Here is a 24,079-nt window from a genome sequence, read left to right as displayed (position 1 = left end):
CTCTTCTTTTTTTCTCAAGGTTCCTCAATGTTCAAGGAACTTCACCTTGACTTTTAATGTGTATGCACCTCCTCTGTTTGTGTTTTGGTAATTAAATGCCTGCATCAGGAGACTAATTATCTTGACCTTTATGTATCTGCATCAATTCTTGTCATACCAGCCCCCTACCATAGGGGCTAGCTGACCTTTAAGAAACCTGTAATTTCTGATGTATTTGAAAAATATTCTTTGTTTAACTTTCTCTATATATACCCAAGCCCACCCCTGAATAAATGGAGAGTGTTCATATCAGAATCCTCCCCAAGTCTCTTTCTTTATCACATAGTCTCTTGAGCTGGTGATGGAGTCTCGGTAAGCCTATCTTCCCGGCTGGAGTCACCCCATGTGAGCCCCAGCACCTTTTTTCTCCCTCCATGTTTTGGTTGAGAATGGAATCTGTTGTTCATCAAGCAGGTGGTTCCTGTGTCTATTTTGTTTCTAAATTGTGGTTATGGTGGGTGATGAAAGGAGATCTTTCATATTGCTTGGGGCAGCTTTGGACTGAATAGGTTTTTGTTGCCTTGTCTCAGACTTAACTCTGGTCTCTGGCAGCTCATTATCTCAGTCTGAGCAGGACACACATTTAGTGTCTGAGCAGTGACCAGTATACATTCTTAGCAGCTGAGCCTCTGGATTCTACCCTGTGACTAAAATAGTGCTGCCTACCTGCTGCCTGCCTGCTGCCATCTCCCTGTTCAAACTTGTTTGTAAAGTTGTTTTATTTCCCCCCCATGGGCCCTTACCATATGCTGCACCCACCTGTGGCTCAGTGAATTTCCTCAGACTTAGCAGTTGCAGTGTTGTCAAATCCCATGTGCTTTTTTGTTGCTGTATCTGCTTGTTACCAGGCATAATCTTTCAGTTGCTGCTACTCTCTTGATGTGAATTTATAGGAAATATCTTTGCTTTTAGAAAAATATGCCCCTAGGAGAGAAATTACGGGGTCATATGGGAGGTCTATTTCTAGCCTAGTGAGAGTTCTCCAGAAGGCTGGACCAATTTACATTCCCACCAGCAGTGCAGGAGGGTTCATTTGTCCCACAACCTTTCCAGCATTTGTTACTTCTGTCATTTTTTATGTATGACATTCTCACAGAGGTGGGGTGGAGCCATGTTTCATTCAGAATGAATTAAAAACATATAAAAAATTTAAAAAAAAGAAAAATTTTTGTTTTGAGAGACAGGGGGAATGGCCCCTTAATCTCTAAAGATTACTCCAAATTTAATTTGAAAGAAGAGAGAAAATGATACTGTAAATGCTACAAAGTATTAATACTGGCAAATCATTGAGAATTATAATGTGCTCTTTCTTGAAAGATATAAATTTGGATGACAATGGAAAGTGATATATGAGATTTAATGAATCATCACAGAGATAGATCACCATAAATTCAAAGAAAGAACCCCAATCTCTCTTTTGTTCATTAAAGTCAAAACTTGCTTTAGACTCACAGAGATACAGGGTTGAAATATGTTAAACTACTACTGGATTATAGGACATGGTTCTCTTTTTGCCATTTAATGATTTACATAATGAACATTGTTTTCTTTCATTTGAGCATTTCAATTAATTTTTTAATTGGGCAGGACTCATGGTTTACAGTAAATACGTATGTGGGTGAAATTTCTAAATTTTCTGCAGAACACTCTCACTCCCAGTCTAAGACTTTCTCCACCGTCCTGCACCAGGACCTGAAAGCACCCCTCCACCCAGAATCCTTTGCTGTGATGCAACACATCAAACCCATTTCATGTTCTATTTTGTTTGTCCCTTTATTATTCTTATCTCACTCAGGGATGGAAGTTAAGAAATAAGAATACACTAAATATTTATCCAGTAAATTTTATTAAGTTCTGGGAACTGAGTTCACAGGCTTCTCACACTACACTGGAGTCCATGATGTCAGTGACAGTATTCCTGATCTGGGCTCTGTCCTCAGTGGGGGGGGTGAGGGCAAAAGGACAAAGGACTCAGAAGTTTACAGACACAGCAGGGAGAAAGAGCCCAGGGTGACAGAACACAGACCCAAGGAGGATTTGGAACATGCAGGTTTCCACTTTCCTTGATGACTTTAGTCAAGTTAAATTCCAACCACCAACAGTGATCCAGAACTCCAGGTTGTAGACAGCTGTGCTTGATGTTATGTGATCAGCAAGGCAAGAGTCACCATCTGTCATATCCACTGACCAGGGCTCCAGAGCCCAAGCTAGAACTGACAGTTTGGAGGCTTAAGTCTACAGACTTAAGTTAGATCTGTTTCATACCATTTTTTGTGCTCTTAGAGAGAAACAGTAGACTGTGTACAAATGGGTGGGAGGTGAGAATGGAGGAAGCTGGAAAACTGACAGCAAGTCCCCTTTCTGGACTTGAGGGGACTCAAGAGCACCCAAAAGAAGATGGCAGTTATAGCGTCATCTCAAATATCGCTGGGGAAGAAAGTAAATATTGCCCCTGAGCCTGAGGCCCCAGTGATACAATGAGGGAGCTGTTTGTGGCACTTGTGCCTTGGGGAATGTTGTTCTGCACAATCTGGCAGCTCCTGGCTGAGCATCTGTTCTCTACAGGACTCTGAAGACTAATGAGGGGCCCCCTACAAGCCAGGGAGACCCAGACCCAAGCAGCCAGAACTAAGGAGACACATGTGGCATCTACCTGTGGGAGAAAGAGGAACCTGACAGAAAGGAGTCCACTCCCCCACCAGCTCTGCAGACAGAATCCCACTCTCTCCTCCCCCTGTGCACTCTGCTTTCTCCAGAAAGTCTCCTTTCTCCCACACCAAAACTCTTGGGTGAGGTTTGCCCTCACACCAACAATTACTAGGGCCTAAATGAATGAACAAATTCCATTGATTTCTGACCCCCTCCCAATTTTATAAGAGCTTAAAACCAAGGCTTATGTTCCTCCCAGGAGTTCAAATTCCACGTACAAGTTGTGGGTCCCTATGCTCCCCGCGCTTCTCCCTGATCACAGAGGTACCCACAGACCCTTATCTGATCTGACTCATCTGGATATCAAAATAAAGGAGAGATCTCTTATAAAAACAGGGTAGAGCATGGATTGACCTGCTAACATCCATGTCTAATGGAAAAGCAATCACAAAAGAAGAACTCCTCTCACTTTCTGCAAAAAAAAAAAAAAAAAAAAAAAAACCAACTTTGGTCCATACTCTCAAAAAGGGAGAGGATAAGGGAAGAAGACCAAAGGGCTCTAAATCCCAATTCCACTTGGACTTGAAGCATTTGTTACCATGAATCTTGTGTTTGTACCATCAGAGAGAGGGAAGCAAATCTAGAAAACACCAGAGGAAAGCAGAAACTATGTCCATTATCAAAGAGAAGAGGAAAAAAGGAAGGACTCTCAGAAGTAATAATAGTTGTGGGTATGACTCAGAAAGGAAGTGAAGGCAGGAACATAGGTAAAAAATGGGCAACCACCCCACTAGAGAAATATAGAAACAGGATGGGAGTATGGATTGACCTGCCAATACCCATGTCCAGCAGAGAAGCAATTACAGCAGAAGCCAAAACTCCCACCTTCTGCACCCCAAAAAGAATTTTGATCCATATTCCCAGTGGGAGAGAAACAACAGTGGGGAAGATGACCAGAGGGCTCTGAACTCCAACTCCCTTAGGACCCAAAGAGAAGAGGAAAAAGAGAGGGACATTTGGATGTAGTAATATGTGTATGTGTAACTTGGAAAGGAAGAGAAGATGGCCATAGGAAAAAAGGGGTAAGGAGGACAAATATATACAAATATAGACTGACAGTTGAAAAAATAATAGTTATTATTATATTATATCTACAACCTTAAGAGATCTGCTATAGCTTACAACAGAGAGACTGGAGATTCAGAATTCTGGTGGTGGGAACGGTGTGGCGTTGTATCCCTGTTATCTTGTAATTTTGTAAATTAATATTTAATCATTAATAAAAAAATTAAAAAGGAAACTTGTTGGTATGCTTAACACTATTCTATTTACATAACTACTGTATTCTATTTACATAACCACAGCAGGGCATTGGCTCAATCCCCACTGGTTCATGATATGTTTTTGCTCTGCCCCCTCTCCTTGTCACACCCTGATTTTCACCAGTCACTTTTCTCTCCACCCTCTCTGTGTCGCATCCTGTTCCCACCCTACTGGGCTAGTATATTTATAAGGATAAGATTGTTTGTAGTTTTTAGTTTTTAGCTTAGCTTGGTATAGATTGCGCTGCGTCCTGCATGAATAAAGAGATACTGCGTACAACCCAGCCATGAGTCCCGGGTCGTCTGTCTCCCGTCAATGAAGCTCAGCCTGACAGAAACTAACTCTGTCAAGCATAAAGTAAATTAAACTACACTGTTATTATAACCAAAATAAAATGAAATAAAATATGGGCAAAAATATATACAGAGATTGATAGATTATAGATAGATATAGTTATAATGTCAACCCATATATGTGACCATGGGAAAACTACTGCAATTTCCACTGGAGGGGATGGGAACACAGAATACTGGTGATAGGCATATTACGGAATTATACCAGTATTATATTATAATTTTATAAATCAGTATTAAATCACAAATGTTTTTTTAAAGAAGTCTTTTGTATCATCCACTTGTGATAACTGGTATCTACTGAGAGGAAGTAAGTGTTACAATAACTTTTTTGTCATATAAAAATAAATTTCAGGGGGGGAGTCGGTTGGTAGCTCAGGAACCCCGGCTCCCCACCTTCAGGGGAGTCGCTTCACAGGCGGTGAAGCAGGTCTGCAGGAGTCTATCTTTCTCTCCCTGTCTCTGTCTTCCCCTCCTCTCTCCATTTCTCTCTGTTCTATCTAACAACTATGACATCAGTAACAACAATGATAATAACTACAGCAACAATAAAAAGGGCAACAAAAGGGAAAATAAATAAATATTAAAATTTTCTGTTGTTCAAGTTTAAATATAAAAGAAAAAACTTCACTTTTTTTTGAAGATAGAGTTAGTGAGACAGAGGAAGAGGAAGAGAGTGAAAGAGAACACAGAACTGAAGCTCCTTTCAATGCATCAGGGGCCAGACTCAAGCCTGGGTCATGCACATGGCAAAGCAATGCACTATCCACCTGAGTTATTTCGCCAGCCAAAAGACAAATTCAACTAATCTAAATAGGAAAATGAAGGAAAGCATAGATACAATCTTCTGATCCTGAAAAAAATTAAAGCAATATAGAAATAAATCCTTTATAAAACATAAACATTTAGAAATGCATGCATGTTTTCCCCTGATGAAAATCCAGATAAATTAAATGCAGGAGTAAGGAATTCTCTTCTGAGAAAGCAGTATGCATTGATGTCAAAAATTCAGGCAGGGAGACAGCATAATGGTTATGAAAACAGAGTCTCATGCTTGAGGTTCTCAGGTCCCAGGTTCAATCCCCTGCACCACCTTAAGCCAAAACTGAGCAGTCCTGTGGCAAAAACAAATAAAAGTTCACACACAATAACTTCATTCCTTCCCTTGAGGGTTTCTGATTTACAAATGAAAAGTTTTCTCAGTTTTACTTACAGAAAGCAGCAAAATCTGAAAGTGAGATATGTTGACTAAATTGGGAGGAAATCCATGTCATAAGAACAGATCCACATTAAAGAGGATGTAGAAAGGTGTGGCCAAGATGGCCAATTGCTGAGGACCTCATTTCCCTCTTCCCACAGCTACAGCTATGCCACCACAGTAGATGGACAAAATTGTGAAAACACAGACCACCCATTGCCAGGGACACAGGACCAGTATCCAGTTTCCTGGGATGACAAATGGCCAACTACCCCATGTAAATATTCCCTAAATGGGAAGCAAATCTGGAAAACACCAGAGGAAACGAAGCATGGTTTCACTTGAGAGAGAAGAGGAATCAAGGAAAGACTCTTGGAAGTAGTAATATATATGTGGTAAACTAGAAAGGAAATAAAGGCAGGACTGTGGAATATAGGTAGATGTGTGTGTGTGTGTATCTAGATATATAGATAGATGATAGACAGATGATAGATAGATGATGATGATAGATACATAGATAGATACATAGATACAGGGAGATAGTTATAGAATGAGCCCATGTCTGTGACCTTGGGAGAATTACATCAGTTTCCATTTGAGAGAATGAGACACAGAACTCTGGTGGTGGGCACATTATGGAATTATATCACTATTATTTTATAATTTCGTAGATCAATATTAAATTGCTAATAAAAGAAAGAGAAGGAAGAAGGAGAAGAAAGAGGAGAAGGAGAAGGAGGAGAAGGAGAAAGAGAAGAGGGGAAGAGAAGAAGAATAAGGAGAAAGAGAAGAGCAGGAGGACAGTTCCTATATGGAATAACAAACATCAGAAGGAGAAGATCTTAAGGAATGAAACTTAACTTGGAGATCAGGGGGCAAAGTGAATTGAAACCCCAGCAAGCAAGTGCTACCATGATTCTGTGCACATAGCCTGGAAACGATGGGTACACCTTCACATGCCTTATTCCTGCTCATTAAGCAAAGAGGTGTGTTGGTATGCTTCTAAGACCCCTTCTGTTTCATTGGTTTAATCCCCCCTGCTTAACACTGTATTCTATTTACATAACTGCTATTAACTAAGCACTACCCTGCCTGCAGGGCATTGGTTTAATCCCCACTGGTTCTTGATGTGTTTTTGCTCTGCCCCCTCTTGTAGTACACCCTGATTTGCACCAGTCACTTTTCGCTCCACCCTCTCTATGTCACAGCCTGTTCCCACCCTACTTGGCTAGTGTATATATAAGTACAGGATTGTGATTAGTTTTAGTTTAGTTTAGATGGCTTATATTGTGCTGTGTTCCGCATGAATAAAGACTGATCTGTGTACCACTCAGCCATGAGTCCCTGGTGGTCTGTCTCCCAACTGCGAAGCTAGACCGACAGAGGTAAATGGGAATAGGAAAGAGAGTTCATCTGATACAGTCACACTTTACCATGCAGGGGCCTGGATTTTGAGCCTCCAGCCCCAGCCATCTTGGGAGCATCTGTGCAAGATATATGAATGGTAGAGCAGGGCTGTGGTATGTCTCATTCACCCACCATATCTTTCTACATCTGTCTGTTATCTTTTATATGAGACTATATAAAAAAATTGTCTTATTTGAGCTGTGAAAATTTGTGGGTGCAGAGTCCCATCAAAAACCCCTCATAGACAAAGAAAGGAAGGAAGGAAGGGAGGAAAGAAGGAGGGTAGGAAGGAAAGGAGGGAGAAATAAAGGTAGAAAGGGGAAAAAATGAATTGGGAATCCATTACAATAGTTCTCAAAGCCATTAAAGGTTCTTGGATTTGAGAAGTCCATGTTTCACCTAAAATAAGTAGTTTTATTTGATGACCCTCATCACGTACACATAGAAAGATGAGAGAACAATGGGCAACAGCCACAAGGAATCTAGAGACTTGGTTCAGACGTCACTCCCAGGGAAACAGCTCTGGAGGGAGATCCACCATCTTCTCCTGGAATGCTCTGTCAAAGGCTTCTGCCTGGGCCACCGTCAAGTGGTTTCTCCAGTCTCCGGAAATGCCTGACCCACAGGAAACAGACATTCAGGTGAGATTCAGGACTGTGAGTCCCGGCCCCACTCCTCCAGCACCTGCTGCTGAGGTCTCACTCAGCAGGTTCAAAGTCCTGCAGCACTAACAGCTGAACTTTCTTGACTTTCACATCTGTCTGCAACTGGGTTAGACTCATTCTAACATCCTGAAGGGAAAGGCTACCTGCCTACTGGATTTCAATACATTCAATCATATTTTTAAAATATTTTTATTTATTTATTAATGGGTAGAGATAGAGAGGAATTAAAAGAAGAGGAAGTGATAGAAAGGGAAAGAGGCAGACACCTACAGTCCTGCTTCACCTCGTGAAGCTTCTTCCCCCCTCCAGGTGGAGATCAGGGGTTGAACCTGGGTCCTTGCACACTATAATGTGTGTGTTTAACCAGTTGCACCAATGCCTGGGCCTCTAAATAATATTTCTGTAAGAAATTAGTATGAAAAACAGGGAAAATAACATAGTGGCCATGCAAAACTCTTTCATGCCTGAGGTGCAGTAGTCCAGGATCCAATTACCAGGACCACCATGAGCCAGTGCTAAGTGTACTCCTCTCTCTCTCTTTCTCTCTCTCTTTCTCTCTCTCCTGTCTCTCCTCTCTCTCATAAATAAAAAATATTAAAAAGAGACATTAATAAGAAATATATTTATGTCTTCATCTATCATTTCCCTTCCTCCCTCCCTCCTTTTTTCCTTTCTTCTTCTTATTTGATAAAGATGACAGTATGCCAACTTGATACCAGGCACACTCCATTTGCTATAAACAGTGAGGCTAATAGCTACTTTCATGGCTAAAAGTAAAGCTCTCTGTTTTGACCTGAATGTGAGATATGTCCCACTAGAGTGGATGGAATCACCACCAGTAAGCCCCTCAGTGCTTTGCTGTGTGATCCACTGAGGGTAAGATGAAGTATTTGTTCTGGTCCCAGATAGAAAGGATCTAAATATCATGCTAGGGGGATCAATAGAACAGCCCCAATAAGAACAGCCATATTTAACGTGTCTCTCAGAACATCTCAATAATAATTATGACTTCCTTCACTATGGTGGATATTGATTAATTTTTAGAATGTATCTCTTTGTACTTTCCAGATCAAAAAAAAAAAAAGACACAGATAAGGCTTCTGAGAGATGATAGATAATGGTAGATAGATGATAGAGATAGATGATAGATATATGATTGATAGATAGATAGATAGATAGATAGATAGATAGATATAGATGATAGATAGGGGCCGGGTGATGACACAACTGGTTGAACGTGCATGTTACAATGCACAGGACTCAGGTTTGAGCCCTCAGTCCCCACCTGCAGGAGGAAAGCTTCATGAGTGGTGAAGCTATGCTGCAGGTGTCTCTCTGTCTCTCTTCCTTTCTACCTCCCCTTTCCCTCTTGATTTATGGCTGTATCTACCCAATAAATAAATAAATAAAGATAAAAACAATTAAAAGAATATGGAGAAGCTTTACAAGCATTGGAGTTATGTTTAAAAAAAGATAGATGATAGATAAATAGATGATAGATAGATGATAGATTTGATATATATATATATATATATATATATGAATTTCTATCCATTTTCTCACAGCCTATAAAATTGTGCAGATTTAATTCCAACTACACAGTAAGTCATATCACCAGCTAAATTGTATGAACCACACTGCAGTTTTAGTCCATCATTGTTGTCAGTGTTCTTGAAGATATTGCCCTCTGCTCCCTTATCTATACAGAAATCCATGACTGGGTTGGAAATCCAATATGGCTGCCTCCTGGAGGAGAAGCTCTGAACAACGGGAGGTAAAGGTGCACAAGAGGAAGCTCACTGTTTGACTCTGTCTTGTCACAGGCAACATAATGATTGTTAAATTCCATTGCCTATCCTTTTGTAGCATCCATACTATTAAAGCAGGCTCAGTTACACAGGCAGAGGTTAGGGAGCTGTCCCTTTCAATTTAGCCTCTTAACTGGAAGGAGTTGTGTTTCTGGTTCTTGTTTGTTTGCTTGCTTACTTACTTTTTATTAGATAATTGTCCAGGTCTAGTTTATGGTGGTGCTAATAATTAGATCTGGGATCTTAGCTATGCAAGTCTTTAGCATAAACACTGTGGTATCCTTTCTGAGAGGAAAGGATAAAAATAGTGTGCTCTTTGCTTCTCAGGAAGTATAGAGGTATTAACCAAGGTAGAGAGGACTTATTTATTTATTTTTATAACCAGAGCACTGATCATCTCTGGCTTATAATGGTGTGGGGGAAGCTTTCCCATTCTTAACCCACTCCACTACTGCTGAATCCCCAAAGAGAGACACCTGCAGACCTGCTTCACCGCTTGTGAAGCGACCTCCTGCAGGTAGGGAGCTGGGGACTTGAACTGGAATCCCTACAGTGGTCCTTTGTGCTTTGCTTCATGTGCACTTAAGCTTTCCCATTCTTTACCCCTCTGGGAGTATGGACCAAGGATCTTTATGTGGTGAAGAAGGTAGGAGAGAGTGTTAAGGATAATGTTCTAAACAAACATCTTCCCTAGAGCAAAGCATTCAGGAACTTAAGAAATACAAAACTGATTAAGAGAGCTGCCCATGAGCCAACAGAAAATTGGGGAGTTATTTTTTAAATATCCTTAAATTAAAAAAATGGCCTATAAAGGATTTAAAGAGTCCAAGCCAACCAAACACCCTAGACAAATCCCACTATGCTTTAAAAATTATAAAAAAGACATTTTTTAATGCTCTAACCACTTAGCCACTAGACAGGTGGATTCCCTTCTCTCATCTACAGGTGGGTTCTCTCAGCTGCACAAATGGAATCATCCTTCTCAAATCAGGAAAAATTCTCTACTTGAATCAGGAACAGGCCAAGGACTTTTCATTACAAGGGTTCTCACAGTCTCTGACAGCAACACAGGCTCTCAGCTAAGTGGAAAGATGTTTGTTTCTCCTTTTCCTTTTTACATTTCTTGGTGTGAGATAGTTCTCAATCACCTGTGGGGAGAAACCAACATGACTTGTCCCAGATCAATCCTAGCTGATCATTGGGCAGGAGTAGGGGTTCATCTGGTCACTCTTAGTGGAATGGAAAGGCTACTGTCAGATCTGACAAAACTGGCTGAGTCACCTCAGCTGAGTCAAGGGAACAGAACAGATCTCAGCAACTTCTCAAATGCAGTGTTCACTTCTTTTTTTTTATTGCCTTTTTAAATTTTTTTTTAATATTTATTTTATATATTTATTCCCTTTTGTTGCCCTTGTTGTTTTATTGTTGTAGTTATTATTGTTGTTGTCATTGTTGGATAGGACAGAGAGAAATGAAGAGAGGAGGGGAAGACAGAGAGGAGGAGAGAAAGATAGACACCTGCAGACCTGCTTCACCACCTGTGAAGCGAACCCCTGCAGGTGGGGAGCCGGGGTTCGAACCGGGATCCTGATGCCGGTCCTTGTGCTTTGCGCCACCTGCGCTAAACCCGCTGCGCTACAGCCCGACTCCCTATTGCCTTTTTTATTGTAGTTATTATTATTGTTGTTGTTGTTGTTGGATAGGACAGTGAGAAATGGAGAGAGGAGGGGAAGACAGAGAGAGGGACTGAAAGATAGACACCTGCAGACCTGCTTCACCTGCAGGTGGGGAGCCAGGGACTTGAACCGGGATCTTAACACGGGTCCTTGCACTTTGTGCCACATGCGCTTAACCCACTGCGCCACCACCCAACCCCCTAGTGTTCACTTCTTGACTATGAAAGAGACACTCCCACCAGGACACAACTCAAATACCTCCCAGTCCTAATTACTATCAACATTAAACAGAAGCCCATCCATGTATTGACATAGCCAGTGAAGTAAAACATTTATTTTACCTTTTCTCAGAAATGGACCATTATTCAAATTAAAATAAGCGTCATCCAGAATTGTGTAGTTCGTCATTTTGTTGTCTCTCATAGCCTGGAAGGAGCTGTGCTTGAGGACTGAGTTAATCTCTTCTGGCTCTAAGTTCTTGCCCAGGAACTGGCAGATCTTCTCTATGGTGCTCCTTGTGTCCTTGGAGAAATCAGAGTGATGACAGGAAAAGGAAAGATTCCAGAGAAGGATGAGAGTACAGAAGCAGCAGTATGAGTAGAAGGGAAGGGAAATACTGAAGATACAAAGTGTAGAAATGAGAATTGTCTGAGCTGGTTGACCAGGAGGAAGGAAGGTGAAAGGGTGAAATGGAGAACACCGGGTGTTAAAGTTGTAGAGGTTGAGGGCATTTTCTCATAAAATTGAGTTCAGAATATCTTATTACTCAGACAGGAAAGCAGCCAGGTCTTCTAAAGAAACTCTGACTGGCTTACTTAAATTATGGCTCTTTTGGTCACTACTGGGCCACCCCATCATCCAGACCCCTAGTGAGGGAATCCTGGTATTCCCAGGTAGATATGATAGGCCTAGATCTCTAATGAATCTCTTTCTCCACCATCACTGGCAATTTCTATCAGGAAGAGTATCATGGACCCTCCAGAGGGCCTCTACAGGACCTTGCCCTCAATGTAGAACAATGGCAGGCCTGCTCTACTCTCTGAAGGGAGACTAGTTCAACATACTCTGCCACTTGAGGAAGATGGGTCCTTGTTGGTCATTATGCCAGATCCATTGCATTGCTTTGGTCTATTTACATAATCACTGTTTTGCCTGAGACCCGCCCTGCCTGCAGGCTATTGGTTTAATCCCCACTGGTTAGAACCTTCGCAACAGCTGCTATGGAAGATTTCGCACTCCACTCCCTTTCCTAGCCATTCCTTTTCCCACTTGCCACTTCCTCTTCAGAAGATATAAAAGGCATTTTTCTCTATTCAATAAAGGATTGCATTGCATTCCCACTCAGCCACGGTTCCTGGTTCCTCTCCTGAGTCGCTGAGTAAGCAGCAGCCCAGGTTGGCTCCGGTCAAGTTCTCTCCAAACTAGAGAGCACGTGCCCAGGAAGAAACACTCTCAGGCTAGCCCAGCAGGTCCTGAAGTGAGTGAAGACTAGAATGTTCCTAGATATGAGCACAGAATGCAAGCTCAGACCTACATGGATGCAAAGGTTACACAGGCTCCTGTGCTAAATATGGGCCCCAGATCAGATCAATAGGGTTTGCAGTTAATGGTATTTATATACTTTTCCCATATTTGGGAGCAACTCTCTTCCATGATCCAGCTTTCTAGTCCTATTTCCAGCTCTGACATCAACTTCTCCAGAAAATACCTTTAGCCCACCTGAATGTTATCTGTTGGGCTCAGGCAAAATTAGTATATTCATGGGCCCCTTGGAATATACTTAAAATTGATTTCCTAGCTTTTTCCAAAAGGAAGACCACAATCTCATTTGCAATATTTTTTACATTACATTCCTGATTATTAAACAATTTGTTCAAATATATATTTGAATATTTTATTTATTTCCTAATGAGAGGGAAGGGGAAAATAAAGATGTTGACTATAAGGGAAAGGAATAAAATGACATATAAAAGCAGGGATATCAGATTGTCATCAGTAAAAATATAAAGCCACCACAAAACCAAAATTTGAAAATATGTTTCTAACCAAAGAACAAAAAACACCTATCAAAAAAAAAAAAAAGAAAAAACCCTGTGTAATTACGTTCATACCAGCACAGTTTATAATGGTTCAGTCATGGAAAGAACCCAGATGTTCCATGACAGATGAATGATTAAGGAAGCTGTGGTCCAACAACACACTTGTTAGAATGCCCTTCATCAACAAAACAAGAGAGGATAATTGTTGGAAAGGATGTGGAGAGAAAGGAACACAATTACACTGCTGGTGGGAATATAAATTAGTGCAACCACTATGGAGACCAGTATCAAGAATCCTTAAACAAATACAAATGGAAATACGTCAAAACCCAGAAATCCCACTCCTACGCATTTATCCAAAAGAGATAATAACATGAATATGAAGGGATATATGTATCTCCATGTTCATAGTTGCATTATTCACAACTGCCAAAATATGGAAGCAACCAAAATGCCCTTTTGATAGATGACTGGATAAGAGGTAAAAGACAACTACAGGAGGGTTTCACTAATATGTGGAATCTAGAAAACTGAGCACATAAACTTGAAACCAACAAAAATTCATCCCATATTCAGACTGTGGAATACTGTAGAATACTGGATACTGTGGAATACTGTATCTAGGAGGTAGTAGGCACATAGACCTCCAGTGGTAGAAAAGGTATGAAATTATAACCCCATTATTAATATAATATGTCATGGGGGGAATAGAATTAATACTTCAAGTTCTCTAGCTACCTAGACTATAAACCTAAGTATAAATATTTTTTATATTAAGTATTTAAGGTATTATATATGCAAGATGATCAAACTCTGACACTGGGCTCAAATTACTCAAGGAGCTCAAAAAATATATCTGTATACATAGTTTTTTTTTTAAATACCAAAGTTAACTACAACTTTAGTTAGTAGTTTAGTGAGTAGTTTAGATAGATCAAATCCATTTGGCCCTGTAAGTATCTAAAATATGGATATTTCCAGATATCCCTAAAGGGTACAAAGCAAAGTGAGGTTAAATAGTAGAAACTAACCCTTGGATTTTCAGAGAAATCAACCCCCAACTAACTTTGTTGTAATAATAATTAACTATTGCTATTTAAAACTTTTTCAAAGACTATAAGAAACCACTCAAGATCCTCATTTCTCCTAGTCCTGGAACCCCTCGGACTATGCCCATATTTCTTGATAACTTTTCTCTCTGGTTCCTTAACACCATACTACCTCTGTTGATCTCAACCAAATCAACGCTACCAGAGCTTCCATGCCACATTATGCTGCTACTGACATGTTATTAAGGATTGTCATCAAACACCAAGACTGAGATGTCAACAGGCTAAATCCTCTAGTCTAGTGAGATCTTTCCCAATATATGAGGCTACCTGCTTCCACGTTGGAGGGCACATCATCTAAAAAATTTATAGATGCTAGAAACAGGCTAGGGTTTAGGGTACTGTGTACAGGAAAGGAGAACTTATATAACTCAAGGTATAGATGCTCAGTGGTCCTCTGTGAGTAGACTTAGAACTAATAAGCCTGGAATCCTGTTAGAAATTCTTAAAGAAGGCATCCTAAATTCTCTCTTTTTTTTTCCTCTTTTTGTCTCAAGGGTTATCACTGGGGCTCAGTGCCTGCACTACAAATCCATTGCTCCTGGTGGTCATTTTTTCTTTTCCTTTTTTTTTTCTTTGATAAAACAGAGAGAAATTGAGAAGGGGGGAGATAGAGAGGGAGAAAAATATATACCTGAAGACCTGCTTCACCATTTGTGAAGTGGACCTCCCCTGCAGGTGGGGAGCGGGGGTTTGAACCAGGATCCTTCTGTGAGTCCTTGTGCTTGATACTATGTGCACTTAACCCAGTGTGCTACTGCCCAATCACCCTAAATTCACTAATTGCTCAGACTTAGACCAAATTATCTTGGCAATCTAGCAGAAACACCTAAAGAAGACCAATCCCAAAAGTCTAATTCTGGTTGGGTTCAACAAATGCCACTCAACACTTGAACAACTGGGAGAAAGTCTAAGGCTGTCAGATAAAGAAAGCATTGTAAAACTAGGATAAGGCAAGAAAATTGCTCACTTAATAATGGTATTGTTGCTCAATACCACACTGTTCTATCATCTGGGGCCCTAGTCAGGGAATCATCGAATATGATAGGCTTTGACCTCTAATGGATCCCTCTTTCCACCATCACAGGTCACTTACATCAGGAATAGCATCATAAACCCTCTTACAGGCCTTCCCAGGATCTTGCCCTCACCATAAAGTAGGAAGGGTAAGAACTGCTGCAGCCTCCAAGAGGGAAGCTTGGATATCCTGCCCTTCCACTCCAGGAATGGTCCTGAAATGAAAGCAGTCAGCAGTGTTCCCAGCTGTGACCATAAACTGTGAGTTCAGACTAGCAGGGACTCAGGTTACACAGGCTCCTGTGCTAAATGTAAATATATATATATATATATATATATATATATATATATATACCCTGACTCAGTTTCATTATTGGGGGATTGGGAGGTGGGACTATGGACCAGCAGCAGCTGTGTGGCGATTAATGTTTTACAGTTGACAGTAAAGACAATAGTTTGTACATGCATAACATTTCTCAGTTTTCCACATAAAAATATAACCCCTACTAGGTCCTCTGTCAACCTTTTCCAGGACCTGTATTACTCATAGATTTTTTTTCAAGAATGGAGGCTAAGCCAACATTCTAGTCCTTTTCTCTACTCTGACACCATCTTCTTAGACAATATCTTTATCCAACTTCATGTTAGCTATCAAACTCAAGCAGAAACTACGATGGTGATGGGCCCCTAGGAACATGCCTAAAATGAACTGCCTAGCTCCTTTTCACTCTCAGATCCCTATTCTCATCTGCTCTGCTCATACTTTTTAGTTCCTGGTCATTGACCATTTTGTACTGCTTTATATCTTCCTACTTTATATCTCAGATCCTGTCTGCCACCAAGTTGCAGAATCTATCAAGATTCCAACCCAACTTCTCTGGACAAATAACCTCAGCAATGTGTCCTGGAACCCCACCTCTCCAGAGCTCAATCTGACTAGGGAAGGATAGAAATAGGATGGAGGTATGGGTTGACCTGCTAATGCCCATGTCCAGTGGAAAAGCAATTACAAAAATCAGACCTTCTACCTTCTGCACCCCATAAAGAATTTTGGTCCATACTCCCAGAGGGATAAGGAATAGGGAACCTTCCAATGGAAAGGATGGGGTTTTGAAAGTCTGGTGGCAGGAATTGTGTGGAAATGTACCCCCATTTATCCTACAGTCGTGTCAATAGTTATTAAATAACTAAAAAGAAACATTTTTAAAGGGATGAGATGTTAAAAATGGGCCATTATGTACAAATATAGACAGGTGGTTATAGAAATAATAGTTAATCCATATCTGCAACTTTAGGAAACTATTGTAGCTTACAGTAGAAGGGGATATGGAACTCTGGTGGTAGGAACAGTATGGAATTATACCCCTTTTGCCTTGTAATTTTGTAAATAAATATTAAATTATCAATATAAAAAAGGAAGCTGTGGTCCATAAACACAGGGAATACTACTCAGCTGAGAGAAATGCTAGGGTATTGTTCTTTTCCAGATCTTGAGTATAACTGAAGGAATCGTGTGAAGTGAGATAAGCGAAGGGAGCAGGAAGAACAATGGATGGTCAGATATATAGGTGGTACTTAAGAAGCAAATGAAGAAAAGGGAAACACAGGGTGAAGCTTGGACTGGGGGTGAGATATTGCAGCCAAGTAAAGGACTCTGACTCCAGGGTGGTGGGGAGGGAGGGAGCCAAGAGTGCAGGTGTGCAGAGGTGGTGAGGGACTTGGATGGATGGGGGGAGCAGTGTGCAGACACCATTGCTGGGAGACAGATAATCCACCCAGTGAAACAACAACTGCCACAGAGTCATCATTTCCTCACTAAAGAGATTTTGGGGAAAAGAATGCAACACATTTTTATGTAAAGAGCACCCCTCCAGATGCTGAGAGATGGAGCAGAGAAAGACCCAGACACAAGCAGCCAGGAGTTTGGAAGTGACAAAAGAAGAGGAATGGCATGGAGAGCAGGGGCTGGTGTCACTGCTGATGGCCTACATAAAGCCAGCTGTGACCAGGAAGGTGGCAGAGCACAGAGGTTGGGACAGAGGGAGGCAGGTGGAGATAGAGGGTGCATGGCAGCTCCACAACCATAGTTACCCTCTTCAGCTCTTCATAACTCAGCAACAGGTAGTTCTCCTTCCCTTTCATGGACATCCAGCCCCGTGTGTGCTCAAACCAGGATCCATAGCAGACTGCACGGGAATGGGGAGAGAAGGCAGTGAGAGAAAGGCCCTGTATACCCCAGGAACTACCCACCATCTTGACTTTGAGTGTAAGCAGCACAAACCTGGCATATTGACACCTCCTGTCAGTGTCAATCTGCTGAATGAGGAAGCATCATGATAGAGAGCTGTCATTCAACACCAGGTAAGTCTAGTTTGCTCAGAGCAGGCTCTGACTCCAGCTCCCAGGTCTCTGAGATGAGCTGTGCAGAAACTTTGTGGTCCTAGGACTAGATCCCACCCTCTCTTCCCCACTTGCCTTCTCTGAGCATCTGCACATCTGGACTAAATGATATCTTCACCCAATGCTGGAAGGTGACCTCCCTGCCTTTGCCTTTCTGCTTTTCTCTCCCACCTCAGAGTCCCACTGCAGCTTTCCCATGAAGACTGACTTGTGCTCTTTCTTTTTCTGAGATTTTGTTTTGTTTTGTTTTTTGCTTGTTAGCATTTGTTTTCCTAGTGCCTGGCCTTGAGTATGTGAGATTTCATTGCTCCCAGGGCAGTGTTTCCATTCAGACAGAGATAGGATTATGGATGAGACAGACAGTGACAGAGACAGAGAGAGACATCACGGCACCAGAACTTCTCCTGGTACCACAGCACCTGCCCATCTGGTGTTGTGATTTGAACCCAGGACACATTTTTGGGAAGATGGGCACCCTACCTAGTGAACTATTCTCAGCCCTGGTCAGTGATAATTCATTTGAGACCATAAATGTGTCTTCAAATTGAGACTGTTTTGTTTTGTTTTTTATAAATTCAGGAGTGTCTTCACCACACTTCCACTATATATAGCCTGCTCCCATGCCTTAGATCATTATCTTAGAAGGTCACTCATATTTTTTTTCTTCATTTCATATACATATGTATTAATTTTCATGAGAGAGGCAGAGTTAGGTATATACACACACACACATACAGAGAGAGAGAGAGAGAAAGAGAGAGAGAGACAGAAGAAGCCTGCTCATTTCTTGCTGATAGTGGTGCTGGGGATTGAACCTGAGGCCTCAGATCTTCGTGCCTGAAAGTCTGCAGAACCATTATGCTGCCTCTCCAGTCACTCAACCATATTTTAACTGTAATCTGTTTATACTTGGCAGGTATCAGATGTGGCTAGTTCTTCTCTTCAGAGGAGCATTTATTATTCACAGTTGTTGTGGGTAAGATTCCTCTCATCTATAGCTGCCTGTGCTCACCTCTCTGCATTCTTTCAGGCTCAGATAATACTTGCAGTGCCTGATTATCCTCCAGTGAAGACCCTCAGTTCTCTTCCTGCCTTCATTTAGACAATGAGGAGACTGAGCTCTGAAGCCTGGCCAAGGGTGGAGGGGGGCAGCTTTCAATCAGATAGAAAAAATAAGGGAGGGGAGGGAGTCAGGTGGTAGCACAGCAGGTTAAGCACATGTGGCACAAAGCGCAAGAACCGGCTTAAGGATCCTGGTTCGAGCCTCCTGCTCTCCACCTACAGGGGGGTCGCTTCACAGGCAGTGAAGCAAGTCAATAGGCGTCCATCTTTCTATCCCCCTCTCTGTCTTCCCCTCCTCTCTACATTTCTCTCTGTCCTATCTAACAACGATGACATCAATAACAACAACAATAATAAACACAACAATAAAAAGACAATAAGGGCAACAAAAGGAAAAATAAATAAAATTTAAGAGAGAGAGAAAAGGGAGGGGTGTGGAGTTGTGCTGCTGCCTGATCCCATTGTGTCAGCTCTGTGTCTTTTTTCAAAAGAATAAAGTCTTGCTTCAACTCCTTATCTTTTGCCTTGACACATCTTACATGAACCTTACTTTCAACCATCCAGGTTGTCTATGCAACCTCTCTTATCCTTCAAGGTCAAGGTGTAATGAGACACTGATTCTCAGGAGAGACTTCTTCTCAGTCCGGTGGTCAAGCCCAAGTCTCCATAAAGCTTATTCAGGCAAAGAACAGAAGGACTTCCTCCTGTGTGTAAACATGTTATCTATAACAAGGTCCAGGGAACTCCTGTCATACCCTACATATCTGAGGCCTCCAGCCCGAACCCATGCAAGAACACCATGCAGGTGAATAAAGCAGAAGATACATTGGAGCCAAGAAGAAACAACCACATCAAAGTTCCTTAGGGAACGGTGAAAGAAACAGCTTCAACTTGTCCATGAGGGGAGAAGGAGGAAGAGGAGGGGAAGGAATAGGACGATGAGGCGAAGAACAAGGACAGTGAGTGGGAAAGGGAGGAGGAAGAGGAGGAATTGTCAGTCAATTCATTGGTTATTTATTTATTATGTATTGGAGAGAGAAAGAGAAATTGAGAAGTAAAGGTGAAACAGAACAAGAGAGAGACAGAGAGACACTTCTATCCTTGCTTCACTGATGGTTCATGAAGTTTCCACCCTGCAGTTGGTGACTGGAGTCTTGAACCAGGGTCCTTATACACTGTAACATGTTTACTCTACTGGATTCAGACAGCTTGGCCTCTCCATTGTGTTTTTGGTAAATGATCTGGGTTTGTTGGGTCAGAACTGAGGATTGTTGGAAACTCTTGCTTATGGGAGAACCACACACATTGCCAGTCCCTTGGTTCTGAATATGAATGTTCACCACAGAGGCAGACTGGAATATGAGCTTCACTCTAATCATTTTCTGTAAGAGGAGGAACCTGAGGCCTCTGATGTTTTGGTGAGACCTTTGCTTTGGTAGGGTTTCTTCATAATAGCAATACAGAGCCCCTAGAATCATTAATGGGTTTTGAGACACAGAGGACAGAAGACTAACGGAGTTTTCAAAGATGAGTCCAAAACAGTCCTGGGAATCTAAGGGGTGGTGTGTGTGTGTGTGTGTGTGTGTGTGTGTGTGTGTGCGTGCCTGCCTGCCTGCCTGCCTTCCTGCCTGCATAACTTGAGGCCTTCCTTGGAGGGCACAGAGTAGCAGTGAAGCCCTGTGATCCTTGTGGGAGGATGATGGAGGGCAGGGCAGCTGACAGGGCTCTGGGTTCTGCTGCTGTGCAGGTCAGGCCATGCTCTGAGAAGCTGTGGCTCCTTGCACTGATCATTATGCCCACAAGGAGATGAGAGGTGGGGCAGCCAGGACGACAATGGCCCGAGGGTGACAGGGGACTCTGCATTCCCAGCTCCATGTCTCATCCACTCACCATTTCCTTGCATGAAACACTCAAAATGCGCTTGCAGTGATGCTGATTGATGAAAATAAAAACATATTTTTGAGAAAAAATAACCAGACACCAAGACATCTCTGGGATCTCTGATGAGGTGAATTATCTAAAATGGAAAACAAATGGGATAGTGAACCATCAGTGAACTCCTTCCCATTCTTCTCTCTGGAAAAGGCATGGACACTGCAGTCACAGAGTTTATGGCACTGAATGAAGTTTCAGGGGTGCAGCATTCTGATGTCCACTTGGTTACCTGCACCGTGACGGTCACCCAATGTCAAATGTCCATCTGTCTCCATACACGGGCCTCGTTTACCATCTATCCCAGCCCCTCTGAGAAACACTGCAGTAGTCTCTGTCTCTAAGTGTAGGACTGTTATGACTTGTAATTAGGTAGTTCAGTACTTGATATGGCAGAAATTGAGAGGGGATGGAAGATAGAGAGGAAGAGAGACAGAGAGACACCTGCAGCTCTGCTTCATCACTTGTGGAGCTTCCCCCCACAGATGGGGATGGGAGCTGGGTGGGGTGTGAATCTTTGCCTGGGTACTCACCAGTGATAACCTATGCACTCTAGCAGGTGTGCCACTGCCAACCCCAAGAAAAATAATTCTAAGATGCACAATATATTTAAGCCTCCACCTTTAGTGGAAAGAAAAATAGCCCCACCTTCCAGAAGTTAGGTTTCAGAGCTGATGTAGGGAGGTTTCATCCTGGGTCTCTGTGCCCCTTCTGGGAACACTGATCTCAGCACCATGGTTGATGAGCTTGGGAGCCAAGAGTCCATACACAAGGGGAGCAGAAACTACAATTCCCATGGTGCTCTGTGCTCCTCAGGGTTCCTTTTCCCCTAGAGTATGCCCTTGAGGGAGTTCTGGGAGTGCTGGGGGTGGGTAATGAGGGCAAGTGGGTGAAGTCCCAGAGAAGAAACCAGAAAAACTCCTGACTATCCCCATTTCCTGGACATTTTCTCTGCCTGTTTTGTCTGCTCTTTTGTCTCTGAATAAACATCCCCTGGGGTCAGAAACTGAAAGTTTGGAGGGATCAGCACCACTATATGCCCCCCACCCTTAGCCCCCCACCCTACCTGCCCCCTGCCTGTCCCCAGGAAAGACTGTGCTTGCTGACACCAGCACACAGCTCCCTTTGCTGACTTGGGCTGTGAGGACCTTCCCTGAGCCAGCTGAGGAGCCCAGGTCCCTGTGCTGTGTCTGAAGGGGCTGCTTCTCCTGACAGCCAGGCTGGGCCTGGGGCTCCCCCCACCCCTCAGGACAGGCCTCCAGCTTCCATCCACTCAGCCTGCTGCTTCTTCATGCAGCAAAGGCAGCTGTCTAGTGCACAGTCCTGCCCCAGACTCTGGCTGGACGCACAACAGGGGTGTCCTAGACTCTGATGAGACACTCTCTGGCCCTGAGGACACCTGCCAGTGCAGAGCCTGTGGGGTGGAGGACACCTGTCCTCAGGTGTGCAAGCTGACACTAGGAAACACAAAGTTTCAGGCCCACACAGGTGTTTTCCACCCCTACTTCTCCTCCTCCAAAGAGAGACCAGATTTCTCCAGGCCTCCAGGTGAGTCCTAGACACACTGCAGTCTTTAAACCACTGGCCACACAGACCTTGACCACAGAGCACTGACCTTGGCTTTGGAAGTGAAGAGAGACTTGGGGAGGAGCTGGATAGGGAGGTGGGAGGTGATGAGACGTGGGCCTTCCTTTGCCTCTAAGGCTTCATACAGTCTCCTGGCCTCTAACCACGGTGAGCGGTCCCAGATGGGCACAGATTGGACCCACTTGGGATCTCCTTTGTTTTGGATCAGGGAGAGGATTTCAATCATCCAGTGAGTCCCTAGATGAGAAGGATATACGAAGCTCACAGCTTTGGATTTGATTGAAGACATTTTGTTATTAATTCTGCCTATCAATACATCACACTTTCATGAGTGGATCTCAGGTGTGTGTGTGTGTGTGTGTGTGTGTGTGTGTGTGTTTGTTACATTAATACCAGGTCTGTTCAATCTGAACTTTGCCCCCAAGAATCAATTCTTCTCCCAGTCCCCTGCATCCACCTTCAGCCGCCTGGCAGCCACCATCCTGCTATCTGTGTTCTTGGGGCTGACTTTCTAGACCCCTCTTGCAGGAAGAACCCTGAAGTGTTTTCCCTTGCACATGATTGTTGGTATGCATGAGACCCCTTCTGTTTCATTTGGTTTAAATCCCCCCTGTTTAACACTATTCTATTTACATAACCACTTCATTCTATTTACATAACCACTGTTAACAAGTTCCACCCTCCCTCCAGGGCATTTGTGGTTCAGTGATAGGATTCTTGCCTAATCTGCCCCCTCTTTGTCACACTCTGATTTTCACCAGTCACTTTTCTCTCCACCCTCTCTATGTCACATCCTGTTTCCACCTTACTTGGCAAGTATATATAAAGACAGCATTGTGAGTTTTACAGTACTGTACTTTGAGTTTAACTTAGCTCGTCTTCGATTGTGCTGCGTCCTGCATGAATAAAGAGATACTGCCTACAGCTCAACCATGAGTCCCTGGTCGTCTGTTACCCGCCCGTGAAGCCAGCCCGGCAAAAACAACATAACCCATCGAAAACAACACATGATCATATATGGGCTCAAGCAGGTGCACCAATTCCTGCCTCCTCCTCTCTGTTCTTTCCTGTGACTTTTCTGGATGTCCTCCTCCATCTCTGTATAACATGGGAATCTGGGTTAGGGCTTACTACTGATGGGGGTTCCTTGGATACCTTCAACACCCCCTGTCCCTTCAGAAGTTCTTATGGCATCTCTGTCCGGCTCCAGTACTTCTCTGTGATTGTCATCAGAGTACAGCTCCATGTGCCCCCAAAATGTCACACACATGGTCTGATTACAGAGATGCCTGTCATCTGCTGAGTGAGTGAAGACCCCCGTCCTCCCCCCCCCCACACACACATGCCCACAGACAGTCTCTACTCTGCTCTGCCTCCTTACCTGACTTAGGGTAACTCACTGTCAGGATGTCATCTTCCTTGAACATAAAATTCCTCCACTCTCCAGTCTGGTATTTAGATGTCAAATACTTCCTTGAAAGGGGGACCCCTTCCAGCCATATGTAATCCTCTGACATGATGCCCTTTGGACTTGAACTAGGAGCTCTGGAAGCAGTCAGTGCTGGGAGTCATAAGGACAGCTGGAAGCTCAGCTTTTATAGACAAGAGTGACCCTTCCCTCTGCCAGGAATTTTTTTTTTGGGGGGAGGTGGTGGCTGGGGAGTGTGGGGAGGAGGGTCAGTTGCTAAAGGAATTTGAACCTTCCAGTCAGAGTCTCAAAGTAGATGATACCAGCAGGCTCTGAGCTATGGGAGGGAACTTCTTTCCTTCCTCCTTTAAAAAAATATTTGGTTTTTTTTTTTTGGGGGGGAACAG

General features: G+C 42.9%; 1 protein-coding gene across 1 annotated transcript; it reads right to left on the bottom strand.

The window, feature by feature from the left end:
* Positions 1–7,356: 7,356 nt before the first annotated feature.
* On the bottom strand, positions 7,357–23,850 carry LOC132533115 (sulfotransferase 2A1-like). Its single transcript, XM_060173113.1, has 6 exons — positions 23,646–23,850; positions 22,293–22,501; positions 20,636–20,762; positions 17,375–17,469; positions 11,460–11,640; positions 7,357–7,584 (listed from the first exon to the last, which is right to left on the bottom strand). The coding sequence occupies exons 1-6, from the start codon at positions 23,779–23,781 to the stop codon at positions 7,472–7,474; spliced, it is 861 nt and encodes a 286-aa protein (XP_060029096.1). The 5' UTR covers positions 23,782–23,850; the 3' UTR covers positions 7,357–7,471.
* Between the last annotated feature and the right edge of the window lie 229 nt (positions 23,851–24,079).

The sequence above is a fragment of the Erinaceus europaeus genome, chromosome 2, assembly GCF_950295315.1.
Source record: "Erinaceus europaeus chromosome 2, mEriEur2.1, whole genome shotgun sequence".
Classification (NCBI taxonomy): Eukaryota; Metazoa; Chordata; class Mammalia; order Eulipotyphla; family Erinaceidae; genus Erinaceus; species Erinaceus europaeus.
This window is presented reverse-complemented; position numbering and strand designations above follow the sequence as displayed.

Excerpts from the sequence above, each read along its gene's own strand:
- LOC132533115 (XM_060173113.1), bottom strand. The coding sequence starts at position 23,781 with ATGTCAGAGGATTACATATGGCTGGAAGGGGTCCCCCTTTCAAGGAAG. Across the intron at positions 22,502-23,645 it reads AGTGAGTTACCCTAAGTCAG|GGACTCACTGGATGATTGAA; the intron begins GTAAGGAGGCAG and ends CTTCTCATCTAG. Across the intron at positions 11,641-17,374 it reads GTTATGAAGAGCTGAAGAGG|GACACAAGGAGCACCATAGA; the intron begins GTAACTATGGTT and ends GATTTCTCCAAG.